The sequence below is a fragment of the Narcine bancroftii genome, chromosome 4 (assembly GCF_036971445.1).
Source record: "Narcine bancroftii isolate sNarBan1 chromosome 4, sNarBan1.hap1, whole genome shotgun sequence".
Lineage (NCBI taxonomy): Eukaryota > Metazoa > Chordata > Chondrichthyes > Torpediniformes > Narcinidae > Narcine > Narcine bancroftii.
The window spans coordinates 249619929-249635216 of record NC_091472.1 but is presented as its reverse complement, the minus strand read 5'-3'; the positions used below and the strand labels follow the sequence as shown (position 1 = coordinate 249635216).

General features: G+C 40.3%; 1 protein-coding gene across 7 annotated transcripts in view; it reads left to right on the top strand.

Moving 5' to 3' along the window:
• Positions 1–15288, top strand: part of mfsd6b (major facilitator superfamily domain containing 6b) — a 63910-nt gene that overhangs the window by 41089 nt on the left and 7533 nt on the right. For 6 of the 7 annotated variants that reach the window (XM_069934659.1, XM_069934663.1, XM_069934662.1 and 3 more), the window contains 3 exons: positions 1602–1763; positions 4719–4817; positions 8167–8447. In XM_069934659.1, coding sequence (XP_069790760.1) covers positions 1602–1763; positions 4719–4817; positions 8167–8447 — 542 coding nt within the window. Of the gene's footprint in view, positions 1–1601; positions 1764–4718; positions 4818–6050; positions 6194–8166; positions 8448–15288 lie in introns of those variants that run through there. The other variant, XM_069934665.1, reaches the window with a different exon arrangement.

Below are 15288 nucleotides of genomic sequence, written 5' to 3'. Positions count from 1 at the left end.
CAGTCAACATACATGATGCAGCATTCTCTCAAGATCAGTCAACATACATGACGCAGCATTCTCTCAAGATCAGTCAATATACATGACGCAGCATTCTCTCAAGATCAGTCAACATACATGACGCAGCATTCTCTCAAGATCAGTCAACATACATGACACAGCATTCTCTCAAGATCAGTCAACATACATGATGCAGCATTCTCTCAAGATCAGTCAACATACATGACGCAGCATTCTCTCAAGATCAGTCAATATACATGACGCAGCATTCTCTCAAGATCAGTCAACATACATGACGCAGCATTCTCTCAAGATCAGTCAACATACATGACGCAGCATTCTCTCAAGATCAGTCAACATACATGATGCAGCATTCTCTCAAGATCAGTCAATATACATGACGCAGCATTCTCAAGATCAGTCAACATACATGACGCAGCATTCTCTCAAGATCAGTCAACATACATGACGCAGCATTCTCTCAAGATCAGTCAACATACATGACGCAGCATTCTCTCAAGATCAGTCAACGTATATGACGAAGTCAACTATAGGATAGCAAATTCAAGCTTTGCTTTTGAAATCTGAAAAGCAAAATGTTGGAATGAGTGAAAATGAACTGAATGACCAAGCTGAAGGTGGACTGTGCTGTTGTCATTCCCACTTTACTTTGAGCTTGCGAGACATGGACAGTATACAGCAGACATACCAGACAGCTTAACTTCCACATAACTTGCATCAAGTGGCAAGACATGATTCTGTTCATATAGATGTTGTCTCCAACAAATTTTCCCTTTATCTACTACTGTACCTGTTGGAGAATTCTCAGATCAGATAGGCAGGTCATATTAGAAGACTGCCTAATGATGATGATTCAAAAGCATTTACTTTAGAGAGAGGGCAAATGGTCATGTGGTCAACAGACTCTCTCAGAACATTCCTGCGAGCTTCAACATTGACACTCACCACTGGGAACAACAAGCATTGGACCTTACTGTTTGGTGTTCCTGCATAAAGAGCATCTTTCTACTTATAAGGAAATTAGAATGGAAGAAGTAAGACAAAATGAGAGTTTTAAAAATCAGAAACCGTGTCCTTACATCTCCGTCATTTTATGTTAAAAGAACATTCAAATCCAGATTGTTCCAATTATTCACCTTCAGACACAATGCACCACTAAAGACCAGGTGTCACAAGTGATGAACGGTAATATTTATTCATGGAATGTGGATGTCCTTGGCAATGCCACAATTTATTATCTATCTGCTATCAGTCTGAACTGGAGAGACAATTAATTGATCACTACATTTTGGATGTAAAAGCCAACTGCGTACAGTTAGCGGATTCCATATGCACACATTTTTTCTTTCTTATTCTTGGTCAATTCTGTGATTTTTTTATGGGAATCCAATTGGGCAAAAAAGATGACTATGCAACACCAAAAGCGATGAAATCTAATATCTGTAAATTACCCCTTTGAGTCTAGATTCTTGATGCCCTTTTAAATCATGTCTGATTAACTGAATCATCATTTTTTTATGTAATCATTATCTGATTGGAGAATAAACAAGATGTTTAAAACCTGGGGTTTTTTTTTGCAGGTGTTACCCATGCAGCAGTGTGGGCTGCATGCATCTCTTATCTGAGTGCAGCTGTTCCTCCTGCCTTAAGAACTTCCACTCAAGGAATTCTACAAGGGCTCCATTTAGGTCTGGGCCGTGGCTGTGGTGCAATGGTGGGAGGAGTCATGGTGAATGCTTTTGGTAAGTCATGTGTTCTCCAGGCATATCAATGACTGGGAGAGAGTTGTGCATTATTTATCTGGTGAAGTAACTTCAAAGTAATTATCCTAATGATCTTGCTTCAAATATTCATGAGACTGGGATGCTTCAATTAATTAGGGATTGTCATTTTTTTCTCTGCAATAAAATTTTATGGCAACATTCTTTCACAATTAGCAAGTTTACATAGTTGATAGCAGCAAGGTCTCTCTGATTATTAAGTTAAGAACAGAGAAAATTACAGGTGCTTTGGCCCACAATGCTGTGCTGACCTATATTTTTAAACCTACTCAACAATATTAACCTTCCCTACCTCATACTCAACACTCTATTTTTCATGCACCCATGAGCCTAAGAATCTTTTAAAGTTGTTAACCTAAGATCTTACATGATGTTTCACTGCAACATATTGACATCCTGTCCCTGCTAAATTATCTTTCCTGATATTCTTAAATAATACCTTTGTGGGGGATGATGTTTGTGCCCATACGCCATCAAATAACGAGATGACACCTGAAGTTGTCTGCCAGCGAAGAGAGAAGCATCTATTACAGTGTTATCAGGCTTAATATAGACACATAACATGTGACCTGGCATCATGATATCTGAAGTGCTAACGAAAGAGTCCTTAAATGAGTCCCTGATTGAGTTGAGACTGATGGTGGAGGGGTAGCAGCTGTTTCTGATCCTAGTGGTGTGAGTTTTGTGGCACCTATACCTCTTTCCTGAGAGTAGCAGCAAGAACAAAGTGTAGGCTGGATGGTGTGGATCCTTGATGATTGCTGCTGCTCTCCGATGGCAGCATTCCCTACAGATGCCCTTGATTGCGGATAGGGTTTTGCCTGAGATGTCCTGGGCTGTGTCCACTATCTTTTGCAGGGCTTAACACTCAGGTTAGGAAGAATCTTAAGAGATTTTACAAGGATATTAAGGATAACCAGGAAGAGGATAGGTCCATTAAGAATCAATTGGGTCATCTATGTGCAGGGCCACAGGAGATGGGCAAGGTCTGAAGCAAATATTGTTGCCTTTGCTCTATACCAACTGATCTCTCTTGTAAATTTGCATTTCTGTCCTGATTACTGTGGTGGATGTAAGAGATGTCTAGCTGAACTGCTCATAAAACAAACTACCTCTGCACCTTGGTACGTGTATCAATAAACTTGAATTTGCTGATAGGGGGTACTATAGTGAATAGTTAGCCATGGCCTGTTTGGTAGGGTTCTTGCCTTTTATTCAGAAGGTTATGAGTTCAAGTTCTATTCTGGTAACAGACAAGTAGGAATGAATGCTGGCATTCCAATGAGAAGAATGCTGGAGTTGCTGTCTTTCTAATGAGGCATAAATTCACAGTCCTGTGAGCTCATTCAGATCCCATTACTATACTGTCACTTGGTTTAAGAACAGGACTAATGTCCTGGTCAATATTTATCCTCGGTCAAAATGTCCTGGCTTTCGTTCTGCTATTTGCAGAAGCATAGACAATGTAGATTATTTTTGGCTTTTCTCATACTAGAACAGTGACTACTCTTTAAAAAATGTTCCACTGTAAAGCAAAGAGGAGTTTGAGGGACTCAGCAGATCAAGGGCGAGACGCAGACACCTTTTCAGATCAGAACCTCTTCTCAAGGGGATACAGGCCCAAAACATTGTCTGTCCATTTCTCTCCATGAATGCTGCCTGACCCTGCTGAAACTCTCCAGCTTCTTATTGTTCACTCAATATTCTAGCATTTGCAGTTTTTGTATTACACAGAAAATATTACAGTACAATTCAGGCCCTTTAGCCCACAAGGTTGTGCTGACCTATGGAAGCATACTCCACAAGAATCCAATTTTTCCCTACATCACACATATAACACTTTTTTCTTCCATTCATGTACCTATTAAAGCAGTGATTCTCAACCTTTTTCTTCCACTCACGTAATCCCTATGCCATTGGTGCTCTGTGATTAGTAAGGTGAGTGGGAAGGGAAAGTTGAGAACTACTGCCCTTGACCCAATTGTTACTGAAATATTTTGCTTGAGAAAAATTGTCATTGGCCCATTTCCCTTAGATAATGAGTCAATTAGGAAACCGTGGTTTTCAAACTTTTTCTTTCCACCCACATATCACCTTAAGCAATCCCTTACTAATCACAGAGCATCTTAGGCATAGGGTATGTGAGTGGAAAGAAAAAAGTTGAAAACCACTCTAATAGTGTTTTTTAATGTCCCTATTGTATGAGCCTCCACCACCTGCCCCAACAATGCTTTTCAGGTACCCACCCTTGAGTAAAAATACTTGCCTCTGACATCACTCCTGAACGTTCCTCTACTCACATCAAATAGATGTCCTCTGGTATTTGCTATTGTCGCCCTGGGAAAAAGGTGCTGGCCGTTCACTCTCTCTAATCCCTCATAATTTTGTATACCTCTATTAATTCACCTTTCATCATTCAACCATGCTTCATATGCCATGTTCTCCAATCCAGGCAACATCCTAGTAAATCTCCTCTGCACCCTCTCCAAAGCATCTACATCCTTCTTGCAATGAGGAGACTAGAACTGAATGCAATACTCCAAGTGAGGTCTGACCAGAATTTTATAAACTGCAACATTACCTCCCAGACCAATGAAGGCCAACGTGCCTTAACCCCACCTTATCAACTTCCGTGGCAACCTTGAGGGATCTATGGGCCTGGATCCTAAGATCCTTCTGTTCCCTCACACTGTTCTTCAATGTAAAGCACTTTGGGGAGTCATGAGAAAATGATATAATTGTGGTCCTTCTTATTGTAGCAGCAAATGGCAAACTATCATGAAATCCCCTTTGAACTTAAGGGGTTTGATTTGACATAGGATTAGATTTTATTTTTAGTCTCTATTACCAGGTGGTGTTTAAGTACTGGTACTGATAAGTGAAGTAGACTTAACATTGTGTGATTATGGATTTCAGGTGCTCAACAAACATTCCGTGGTATTGGAATGGCCTCTTTGGTGATTCTCCTTTTTTTTGCCTTGATCCAGTGGCTGGCAGTACCTGATGAAGATGAAGGTATTTATCAGCATGGTGTTTTTATAAATGAGATCAAAATCAGTTGCAAAATTGCAGCCAGTGCACCATTGTTCATTGCTTTCCTGCATTGCTTCAAGGGGGGGATTGTGCTGGGTCAGTCTCCATCCTGCCCTCTCCATTCTTCTCCCCGTTCATGGCCCTCTCACTTTCTCTACTGCTCTGCGACCATCTCTCAGCCCCTTTTCCACCGGTATCCCAGTTAATTGGCTGTGCAGTGTCTCAGGAGAGGAAGCCCTTTGTGCTATTTCCACTGGGCCATCCTTATCTGGGTCACCAATCGCTTTTCCACTGAACACAACTCATCCCTGGGGATCAGAGAGAAATACCTTCGTCAAGAAATGGGTGATTTTCTGTTGTCCTTTTTCCCACTGGTTTTATCAGCATGCCAGGGATATGAGTCGGGGTAAGAGACGGTTAATCCCTGATGTGAAATGATATTATTTGATGCCGGTGTTCATTGTTCCTTTTCCACAGGTCTCTCCCCATAAATACCCAGTTATTCCTGGGACAGGGTGCCTGTCTTACCCTCTCCATGTCCTGCACCTCTTCTCCTCCTCTTGCTCAAACACCCTGCTCACTTCTGCTCCTATAGTCCTGTCACTCTCATGATCCTTCTAGTCATGCCCTGCCCTCTCATGCCTAGTCGCTACTTCTGTTTCCATGCCCTTCTGGGCAAGAATTCAATTCTCCAAGGCACAGTTTAGTTTGTTGTCATGGATGATGTCTTATGTTCAGTACGAACATCGTAGGCTGAATAGTCTATTTTTGTTTTATTATATTCCCTGCTCTTTAACCAATCCCTTTCTTTCACTCATTCCCACGTCCCTTCTATTCCTGTGTCCTTCCACTCTCAATCTTCCATTCCCATGACCCTCTCCTATTCTTATGCCCTCTCTCCTGCATCTATACTACCTCGGCTTCCGTTTTTCTCCCAATTCCATATTCTTTCTGCTGTAACCCTACTTTGCCCCTATCTGCTCCTGTCCTGCCCCAAATGCTTCTGTGCCCTATCTTTACTTTCTCCTTTTCCCTCCTACTTTTTCCCTCGTTTCCCTTTTTCATCCCCTCCCCCCACCACGTTTTCTCCCAAATCCTAATGTTGGGTCATGAATTGGTAGAGTTTTACAGCACTGAAAATTGGTCCAAGTTGATACCCAAGCTCATATTATTTGCTAAGCTTAATTGGCTGCTGTAATTTACTCTTTAATGTAGGTAAGAAGCAAAAGGATCAAGGGGGAATTCTCAGGCACAGGAGGGAGAACGAGTTTTAGGGCCAAAGAAAGGGGGAATTGGACTGAACAGAGCGGGCATGGATTTAATGGGACACCTGTCCTGCTTTGTATCACAATGAGTCTGTGAGTACGAGTTAAAAATGTTATGTGTATAATTTTTAACTATTTTGCAGTTTATCTTTGGAGTGAAACACTACAATAATACTTGCAGAGCTCAGATCTGTTGCTAAAGTTGAGACAGTTTGTGCTGACTGCAAATTCATTAACAGAATTTTTAACATACGAATTTGAGCTTAGATTAACATGTATGCCAGAATAGGCAATCTGAATGTACAAGTAGAGAGTATTATTGAGAATAATAATGAGTTATTGGAGCTGTACAGAAGTGAGACAGGCTCTTCTGACCACTTTCTCCACCTGTGCTGTACCCATCTATTCTAATTCCATTTACTTACATTAGATCCATGGCTTTCTCTGCCTTGGCAATTCTGAATGTTTCTCAACCTCCACTGCTCCAGGGAAAACAAACCCAGTCACCCAGCATCTTGAAAATGAATTGCTCCAATCCAGGCAACATCTTAGTGAATCTCCTCTGCACCCTCTGAAGTGAAGCTGCATCTTTCCCACAGAATAGTGACCAGAACCCCACACAATACTCCAGGTGTGGCCTGACCCAGTGTTAATGATGTTGTACTCAAATATTCCCTGAGGCCCTGCCTTTCACTGGAGATGCCCCACTTTGTTTGCATTCCCAAAATGCATCACCTCGCAATTGCCAGGATTAAATTCCATTTGCTGTTGCTCCATCCAACTTATCTTTGGCAGTGTTCATTCTGTAGGATCTCAAACAGAGATACTAATCATTTCATCCATCTGTTGTATCCCAGTGTTTATAAATCGACCCAAGTCTCATTCCACGGTTACTACCTCATTTCTGTTCCAGCACTCCTTATGTATTCTGTGTTCATTATGCTTCTAAATTCATTAACCTGAGCCCTAGTGCTCTGCAGGGTTTGCCTATGTATCTCTCCTTGAGTCCTGTGCTGGTTTTATTTAATCCAATAGCAATATGTTCTGACTGCATATGCTGTTGACTGTCCCTCTGCTGGACTTGAGTCTCTGTTAATTTCTCATCTATCAGTCTGGGAAATCTACCTGCTGAGCCTGTATGGTCAGGCACCAATATATGGACCTTATTGAAATCAAGGTGGAAAAGTATCTGTCAAGAGACCTGTAATTTGGTCATTTTGATGTGCCCGCATTGCATAACTTTTAAATACGAGTGTATTTTTAGTGTTTTTTTTAAATCCGAGGCATAAATTTCTTTATGCATTTTAAATTAATTGCTGGGTGCTTTGAAATATTTGTGCATGTCAAAGATATTAACAAGGATTGCTCAAGCTGGTGGCTCCAGGTCTCAGTGACAGTCAGGGTCATTGTGTCAGGGCAGTGGACCACAGATGATGTGGGAGGCTTTGTACTGGGTTTCCCAGTGGAACGCCGCAGCCTGGGACACACAGGAAGAAATGGCATAGTCCGAGGATTGGTCATTGCAGGGTAACACAAGGTCTTCTCCACTACCTAACGTAACCAAGTGTAAATAAATATCCCTACGGTTTTCTTAGGGTTGTATTTAATTATTTTATGAAAATACATCTTCCTGTATCATATTATTCACAAGTAAAAAATGACATATGCTCAGTCTTGAAGAGAACATTCATGGTTCTGGTGAAGGGTCCTGTATGTGAAAAATGACCTGTTTCTCTTGCCAGATCCTGCTTGACCTGCTGAGTATTTTCAGAATTTTCTGCTTTAATTTCAGGTTTCCAGCAATTGCAGATTTTTTTTTTTGTTTTGTTTTCCCTTGCTGAATCTTCTAGTGTTCCACAAATGGACAAAAGCATTTCCCCATTGGCAGCTCATGCCGAACATTTAACACAGCAGCAGCTGTGATTTTATGTCCCTTCCACAATCCCTTTACAGCCCATTTAACCTCACCCATCAGATTACTTTGTTTTCTAATGTTAAACATTCTATAATCATAAAATTGTAGTATTTGTGATGTCTTTAAATCTTGCTTCTTTTTGATCTTGTAGAAAAGAAGATGCTGGCTGAACGGATTCCAGTTCCATCTAGCCCTGTTCCCATAGCGACCATCGATCTCATTCAACACCACTCAGCTAGCAATATGCCCCATCTTGAAACTAAACTCCCTCTGAAAAAAACCAAGTACCAAGAGGAACAAGAAGATGTTACAAAACCAGCCTGGGCCATCAGTTCATCACCTTGGGTCACTGTTGTCTTTGCCCTTTATCAAGTTTTGGAAATGGCAAAGTTGTCGAAGGCAAATGCAGCGATTCACCATCAAGTTCTACAGGTTAGTTTCATTATACTACAAAATCTCACCCTATTCTTATATAAACAGAACTTGGGATGGAGATCATGGGCTCATTAGTTCTAATACCCTAGAATCCTACAGGTTTCCTGTGATTATGGTAAAAATACCTGGTGTTCAGGAAATTGATGACAAAAGCAAACAGGGAATGCCAGAGTGGCATTATGAGTATTTGGGGAAATTATTCCTCCTCTTGGGATCAAGCATGGTGGGTAGACTCCAGTTCTGTGGGTTCTGAATAGCTGATGAGACCAATGTGAGATCACAAGACACTTGATAAGACAGGAAGTTGGCCAGTTTGGGAAGTGGCAAACTACTTCCACCAGTTTTGTTTGGCTTCTAATGAAGACGTTTGAAGTTTCTCACTGTCATTCTGGATACTCCTCCATTTTGAGATGTTACAGGCCAAGAATTTCCATGTTTTGGTGAAAAAGTTACATTTGTTTTTAAGGCTTGGAAAATATCCTTTAGATTTTTGTTTCTCCTGTATTCATAGTGATGGATCTCAGAGGATCTTGTTTAGAGAGGAATCTCATTGGTTCACTTATCCTACCAATGGATTTGGAGGATTTTCCAAAAGGTTAGTTGTATGTTTGTGCAGTCTGCTGCAGGTCATCCATAACTCTGAAGTACAGAACATGGATGGGATTACTGCTGCCTACTGGACATGGTTTCAAGTGTTGAACTTTGAACACTCTTTACCCCAGATGAACAATGGCTGTGTAGATACCTAAGAAGCGATGGTGAATCTGTCGTAACTGACATCTGCCTTCATGACCTGAAAGTGGACCATCTTTACCAGAGTCTCATTTATGGAACTGTTGGTTTTTTTTGGAGGGTGATGCGCACAAGTCACTGATCATGGTAACTTTGCGCTTAGAAAGCCGCGGCGCTTAGAAAGCCGCGGCGCAATACAATAGAGTTACTGATTAATGACAGGGATATCATTTGGCAAATCTTTTGAAGTTATTGAAGGTTGTGGCTGATGCTGTTGTCTGGGAGAATACTAAGATGTATAGTGAGAGTGAGGAGTGTCATTAAGTTCAGGTGAGGTGCCTGAAGACTGGAGGGTGGCAAACATTGCACCTCTATTCAAGAAAGGCTGCAGGGCAAAAGCCTGGGAACTACAGACCAGTAAGCCTAACATCTGTGGTCGGTAAGTTACTGGAGTATTATGAGGGAGAAAATATGCATGCACTTGGATAGATAAAAGCTGATTCGTGATCAGCACAGTTTTGTAAGTGAACGGTCATGTCTCACAAATCTGATTGACCACAAAGGTTAACGAGGTCAGAGCTGTAGACGTATATATGGATTTCAACCAAGGCACTCGATAAAGTTTTGCATGGGAGGCTACTCTGGAAGGTTAAGCTGCATGGGATCCAAGGAGAGAGAGCTGAATGGATAGAAAATTGATTTCATGGAAGAAAGCAGAGGGTGATGATGGAATAAAATAAAAGCACTGCTGGAGAAACTCAACAATCACACAGTGTACTTTATATAGCAAAGATACATAACCAACATTTCAGGCTTGAGCCGTTCATCAAGGTATGACACAAATGTAGGCAAGTACCTGAATAAAATGGTGGGAGGATGTGGGGAAAGAGTGAAGAGCACAGGTAAGAGGGAATTCTTCTTCTTCTTTCTTTGGCTTGGCTTCGCGGACGAAGATTTATGGAGGGGGTAAGTGTCCACGTCAGCTGCAGGTTCGTTTGTGGCTGACAAGTCCGATGCGGGACAGGCAGACACGGTTGCAGCGGAAAATTGGTTGGTTGGGGTTGGGTGTTGGGTTTTTCCTCCTTTGCTTTTTGTCAGTGAGGTGGGCTCTGCGGTCTTCTTCAAAGGAGGTTGCTGCCCGCCAAACTGTGAGGCGCCAAGATGCACGGTTTAAGGCGATATCAGCCCACTGGCGGTGGTCAATGTGGCAGGCACCAAGAGATTTATTTAGGCAGTCCTTGTACCTTTTCTTTGGTGCACCTCTGTCACGGTGGCCAGTGGAGAGCTTGCCATATAACACGATCTTGGGAAGGCGATGGTCCTCCATTCTGGAGACGTGACCCACCCAGCGCAGCTGGATCTTCAGCAGCGTGGACTCGATGCTGTCGACCTCTGCCATCTCGAGTACTTCGACGTTAGGGATGAAAGCGCTCCAATGAATGTTGAGGATGGAGCGGAGACAACGCTGGTGGAAGCGTTCTAGGAGCCGTAGGTGATGCCGGTAGAGGACCCATGATTCGGAGCCGAACAGGAGTGTGGGTATGACAACGGCTCTGTTTATCTTATCTTTGTGAGGTTTTTCAGTTGGTTGTTTTTCCAGACTCTTTTGTGTAGTCTTCCAAAGGCGCTATTTGCCTTGGCGAGTCTGTTGTCTATCTCGTTGTCAATCCTTTCATCGGATGAAATGGTGCAGCCGAGATAGGTTAACTGGTTGACCGTTTTGAGTTTTGTGTGCCCGATGGAGATGTGGGGGGGCTGGTAGTCATGGTGGGGAGCTGGCTGATGGAGGACCTCAGTTTTCTTCAGGCTGACTTCCAGGCCAAACATTTTGGCAGTTTCCGCAAAACAGGACGTCAAGCGCTGAAGAGCTGGCTTTGAATGGGCAACTAAAGCGGCATTGTCTGCAAAGAGTGGTTCACGGACAAGTTTCTCTTGTGTCTTGGTGTGAGCTTGCAGGTGCCTCAGATTGAAGAGACTGCCATCCGTGCGGTACCGGATTTAAACAGCGCCTTCATTGTTGAGGTCTTTCATGGCTTGGTTCAGCATCATGCTGAAGAAGATTGAAAAGAGGGTTGGTGCGAGAACACAGCCTTGCACAAAGTTGGGGAAACACAGGTCAAACAAAGTATTTTATATAGCAAAGATAACATACATAACCATCATTTTGGGCTTGAGCCCTTCATCAAGTTATGAGCAAAATGGATTAAGATAGATAAACACATAAAGTAGAGAAAAATATAATGAAAACAAATCAAAAATATTATGAACTGGGAGAGAAAACCCACAAAATATTGGCCTGGCAACTTAAAACAGAACAAGCTAAAAGAACCATTCTAGCGACAAGAAATGATGATAAACAGATCACATATAATCCATTGGAGATTAATGAAAATTTTTAAAAATTCTATAAACAATTATACCAAATTGAAAATGTAGGAAAAAATTCATGAATTTTTAAAATCTAATATTGAACTACCATATCTACAAATAGAAGAACAAAATAAATTGACAGAACCTTTTAAAACTTAAGAAATACAAGATATATTAATAAAACTACCAAACAATAAAACATCAGGTGAAGATGGATTCCCTATAGAGTTTTATAAAGTTTTTAGGAATCTATTAATTCCCCCCCCCCCCCCCCCAGAAGTAATAAATCAGGGGGAAGAGACCCAAAACTTACAAGAATCATGTAGAACAGCAATAATTACAGTAATCCAAAAAGAAGGAAAAGACCTGCTATTGCCAACATCATACACACCAATATCGTTATTGAATACAGATTATAAATTACTAGCAAACAAGCTGAATGACTGTGAATCGAAACCAGTAAGGCAAGACCAAACTGAATTTGTTTAAAAAAAAGACAGGCAGCTGATAATGTTTGTAAACTTATTAATTTAATTCATGCAGCGTAAATAAATAAAACGCCAACAGTAGCTGTTACGTTAAACGCAGAGAAAGCCTTCGACAGGATAGAGTGAAATTATTTGTTTAAAGTGTTACAGAAATTTAAACTACCGGAAAAATTTATTAACTGGATTAGAGCATTATATAATGGACCGTTAGCAAAGGTAGTAATAAATGGATATGTATCAGATCACTTTAAATTAAGCAGGTCAACAAGACAGGGATGCCCATTATCCCCTTCACTGTTGGCTTTGATTATTGAACCACCAACTGAGTTGATAAAGAAGGAAACTTTGATATAAGGAATAAAAATAAAAGAGAAAGAATATAAAATCAGCTTATTTGCAGACGACATCATAGTATATTTAACAGAACTAGATAAGTCAATTTTAAAAAACTACATATGAAACTGAAAGAATATGGAGAAATATCAGGGTACAAGATTAACACTGATAAAAGTGAAGTGATGCCATTGAACAAAGTTGATTATTCAGAATTCAAGAAAGAAACCCCTTTTAAATGGCAATCACAGGCGATACGTTACCGTGGTATCAGAATAGATAACAACTTAAAACATTTATACAAATTAAACTATGACCCATCAATTAAAAAAATACAGGAAGATTTAGAGAGTTGGAAAGAACTACCATTAACTTTAATAAGAAGAGTAAACTGTATTAAGATTAATGTGTTCCCTCGAGTGCAATATCTATTCCAAACATTACCAATTCCCCTGAAAGAAAAACTTTTTATAAAACTGAAGAAAATAGTAAGGAAATTTTTATGGAAAGGTAAGAAATCAAGAATAGCGCTAGAAAAAATAACATGGAGATACAAACAAGGGTGGGGGGGTGGGGGGGGAAAACGCTACAGCTACCAAACTTAAAAAATTACTACAGGGCAGTGCAGTTAAGGTACTTATCAGATTTTTATCAGAGAGGAGAAAAACCCGACTGGGCTAAGAGAGAATTAGACAAATTGGGAGAAAATATCCTAAAACATATACTTTATAAATGGGATGAAAAATTGGTGCAGAACAACAATTCACCAGTACTACATCACATACTTAAATGATGGAAATGGATACACCTGGAAGGAAAAAAAGATAAATTATCAAATACTAAAAATGTTATTGACACGAAACACGAATCCCCTTTACAATAGATAATTTATTTTTCAAGGAATGGGATAGAAAACAAATCAAGAAAATAGAAGATAGTTTTTTGGGAAATTATTAACATTTAAGCAATTAAAAGATAGACATGGAATAACACAAAGTGCAATGTTTACATATTACCAATTGAAAACTTACCTAAAAAAATATCCTGGGAAATAGCTTGAGATTACCAGAAAGTAGCAACTATGAATATTTAATCACAGACACAATGATCATTAAAAAAATTATTACAAACATGTACATCAAATTGCAATATAAAGAAGAAGATGAAATAAAGTATAAACCAAACAAAGTTGGGAAAAATATTTAAACGCAGAGATAAAGAACGAAACATGGGAGGACTTATGTATAGGAACAATGAGGAACACGATAAATAGTAGATTATGTATGATTCAATATAACTGGCTACACAGATTATATATTGCTCTGCAGAAATTAGAAGAGTGGTATCCTACACCATCGGATAGATGTTTTTGCTGTAAACAAGAGACTGGAACAACATTGCATGCAATTTGGACATGTTCAAAAGTGAAAACGTTCTGGGACGATCTAAACCTAATATTAAACAAAATCACAAAAAATTATATACCAAAAGATCAAAAAAAATTCTGTTAAATAATATAAAAGACAAAGTCCAAATAAGATTTATTATGATACCACTAGCAGTAGCAAAAAAGTGTATTATGACAACTTGGAAAATGGAAGCAAGCCTTAAAATACAACAGTGGTACAGAAATAAACAAGTGTATTCCATTAGAAAAAATTACATACAATCTGAAAGACAAGTGTACATTATTCAAACAAACTTGGGAACCATACATAAAATATGTCGGAGAATGTTGACCACAATCCTCCATCTCTTAAAACAACATAATTATGAGCACAATAAGATTTAAATGTGAAAGTGGGCGATACAACTTTATTTTATTTCTTTGTTTTATTTATTGTTTTTGAAGGGGGGAGGGATAAAAGAGGGGAAGAGCAAATGTCACTGTGTATATATTAGTGATGATGAATATTGTTATTGATAGTATAAGAAATATATATTTTTTAAAAAGATAGATAAGGGAGAAAGGGCGCAAGAGAAAATGGGGATGATCACTCTGAGTGGAGAGGGAAGATGGAGAGCTGGAGAAAAGGAGACCAGAGGAATAGGGAAGTGGTCTAGCTCAAACCAGGGAGTGGTCTAGCTCAAACCAGAAAAGTTGATGTTAATGCCATCTGGTTGGAGAGTGTCCAGACAGAATATTAGGTGTTATCCCTTCAATTTATGGGTGGCCCTGGGTTTTGCAGTGCATGAGGCCATGGTCAGAAGTGCCAGCATGGGAGTGGGGGGCAGATTTGAAATGGTTAGCCACTGGGAGATCACAGTCATTGATGCATTCAGAGCAAAGGTGTTTAACAAAGCTATCTCCCAGTCCACATCCAGTCTCCCTGATATAGAAGAGACCACAACAGGAGCATCGGATGCAGTAGATGACTCTTGCAGATTCACAAGTGAAGTGTTGCTTCACTTGCAAGGACTGTTTGGGGCCCCAAATGGTGGTGAGGGAGGTGGTATTGTAGAAATTCCTGCGGCCACAGGGGAAGATGTCAAGGAGGCGATTAGTGGGAAAGGATGAGTGGACGAGGGAGTCACAGAAGGAATGGTCCCTAACGAAGGAGAAGATGTGTCTGGTGGTGGGATCATGTTGTAGGTGATAAAAAAATTGCAGAGGATATGTGGTGGTGGGATCTAAAACCACCCCACCAGCCTCTTCATCCAACATATTAAACAGACCACACTCGGGTGATAATGAAATGTTGTTTTTCAAAGTGGAGACCTGTGACTAGTGGTATGCCTCAGCGTTTGGTATTGTAGATAGTGAAGATGGTTGCCTAAGATTGCAGCAGGATCTTGATCAATTTAATTCTTAGACATGTGAGGTGTTCCTTTTTGGAAGTCTAATGTCGTTAGGATCTACACAGTGATTGGTAGCAATCTGGGGAGTGCTGTAGAGCAGAGGGATCAAGGAGTAC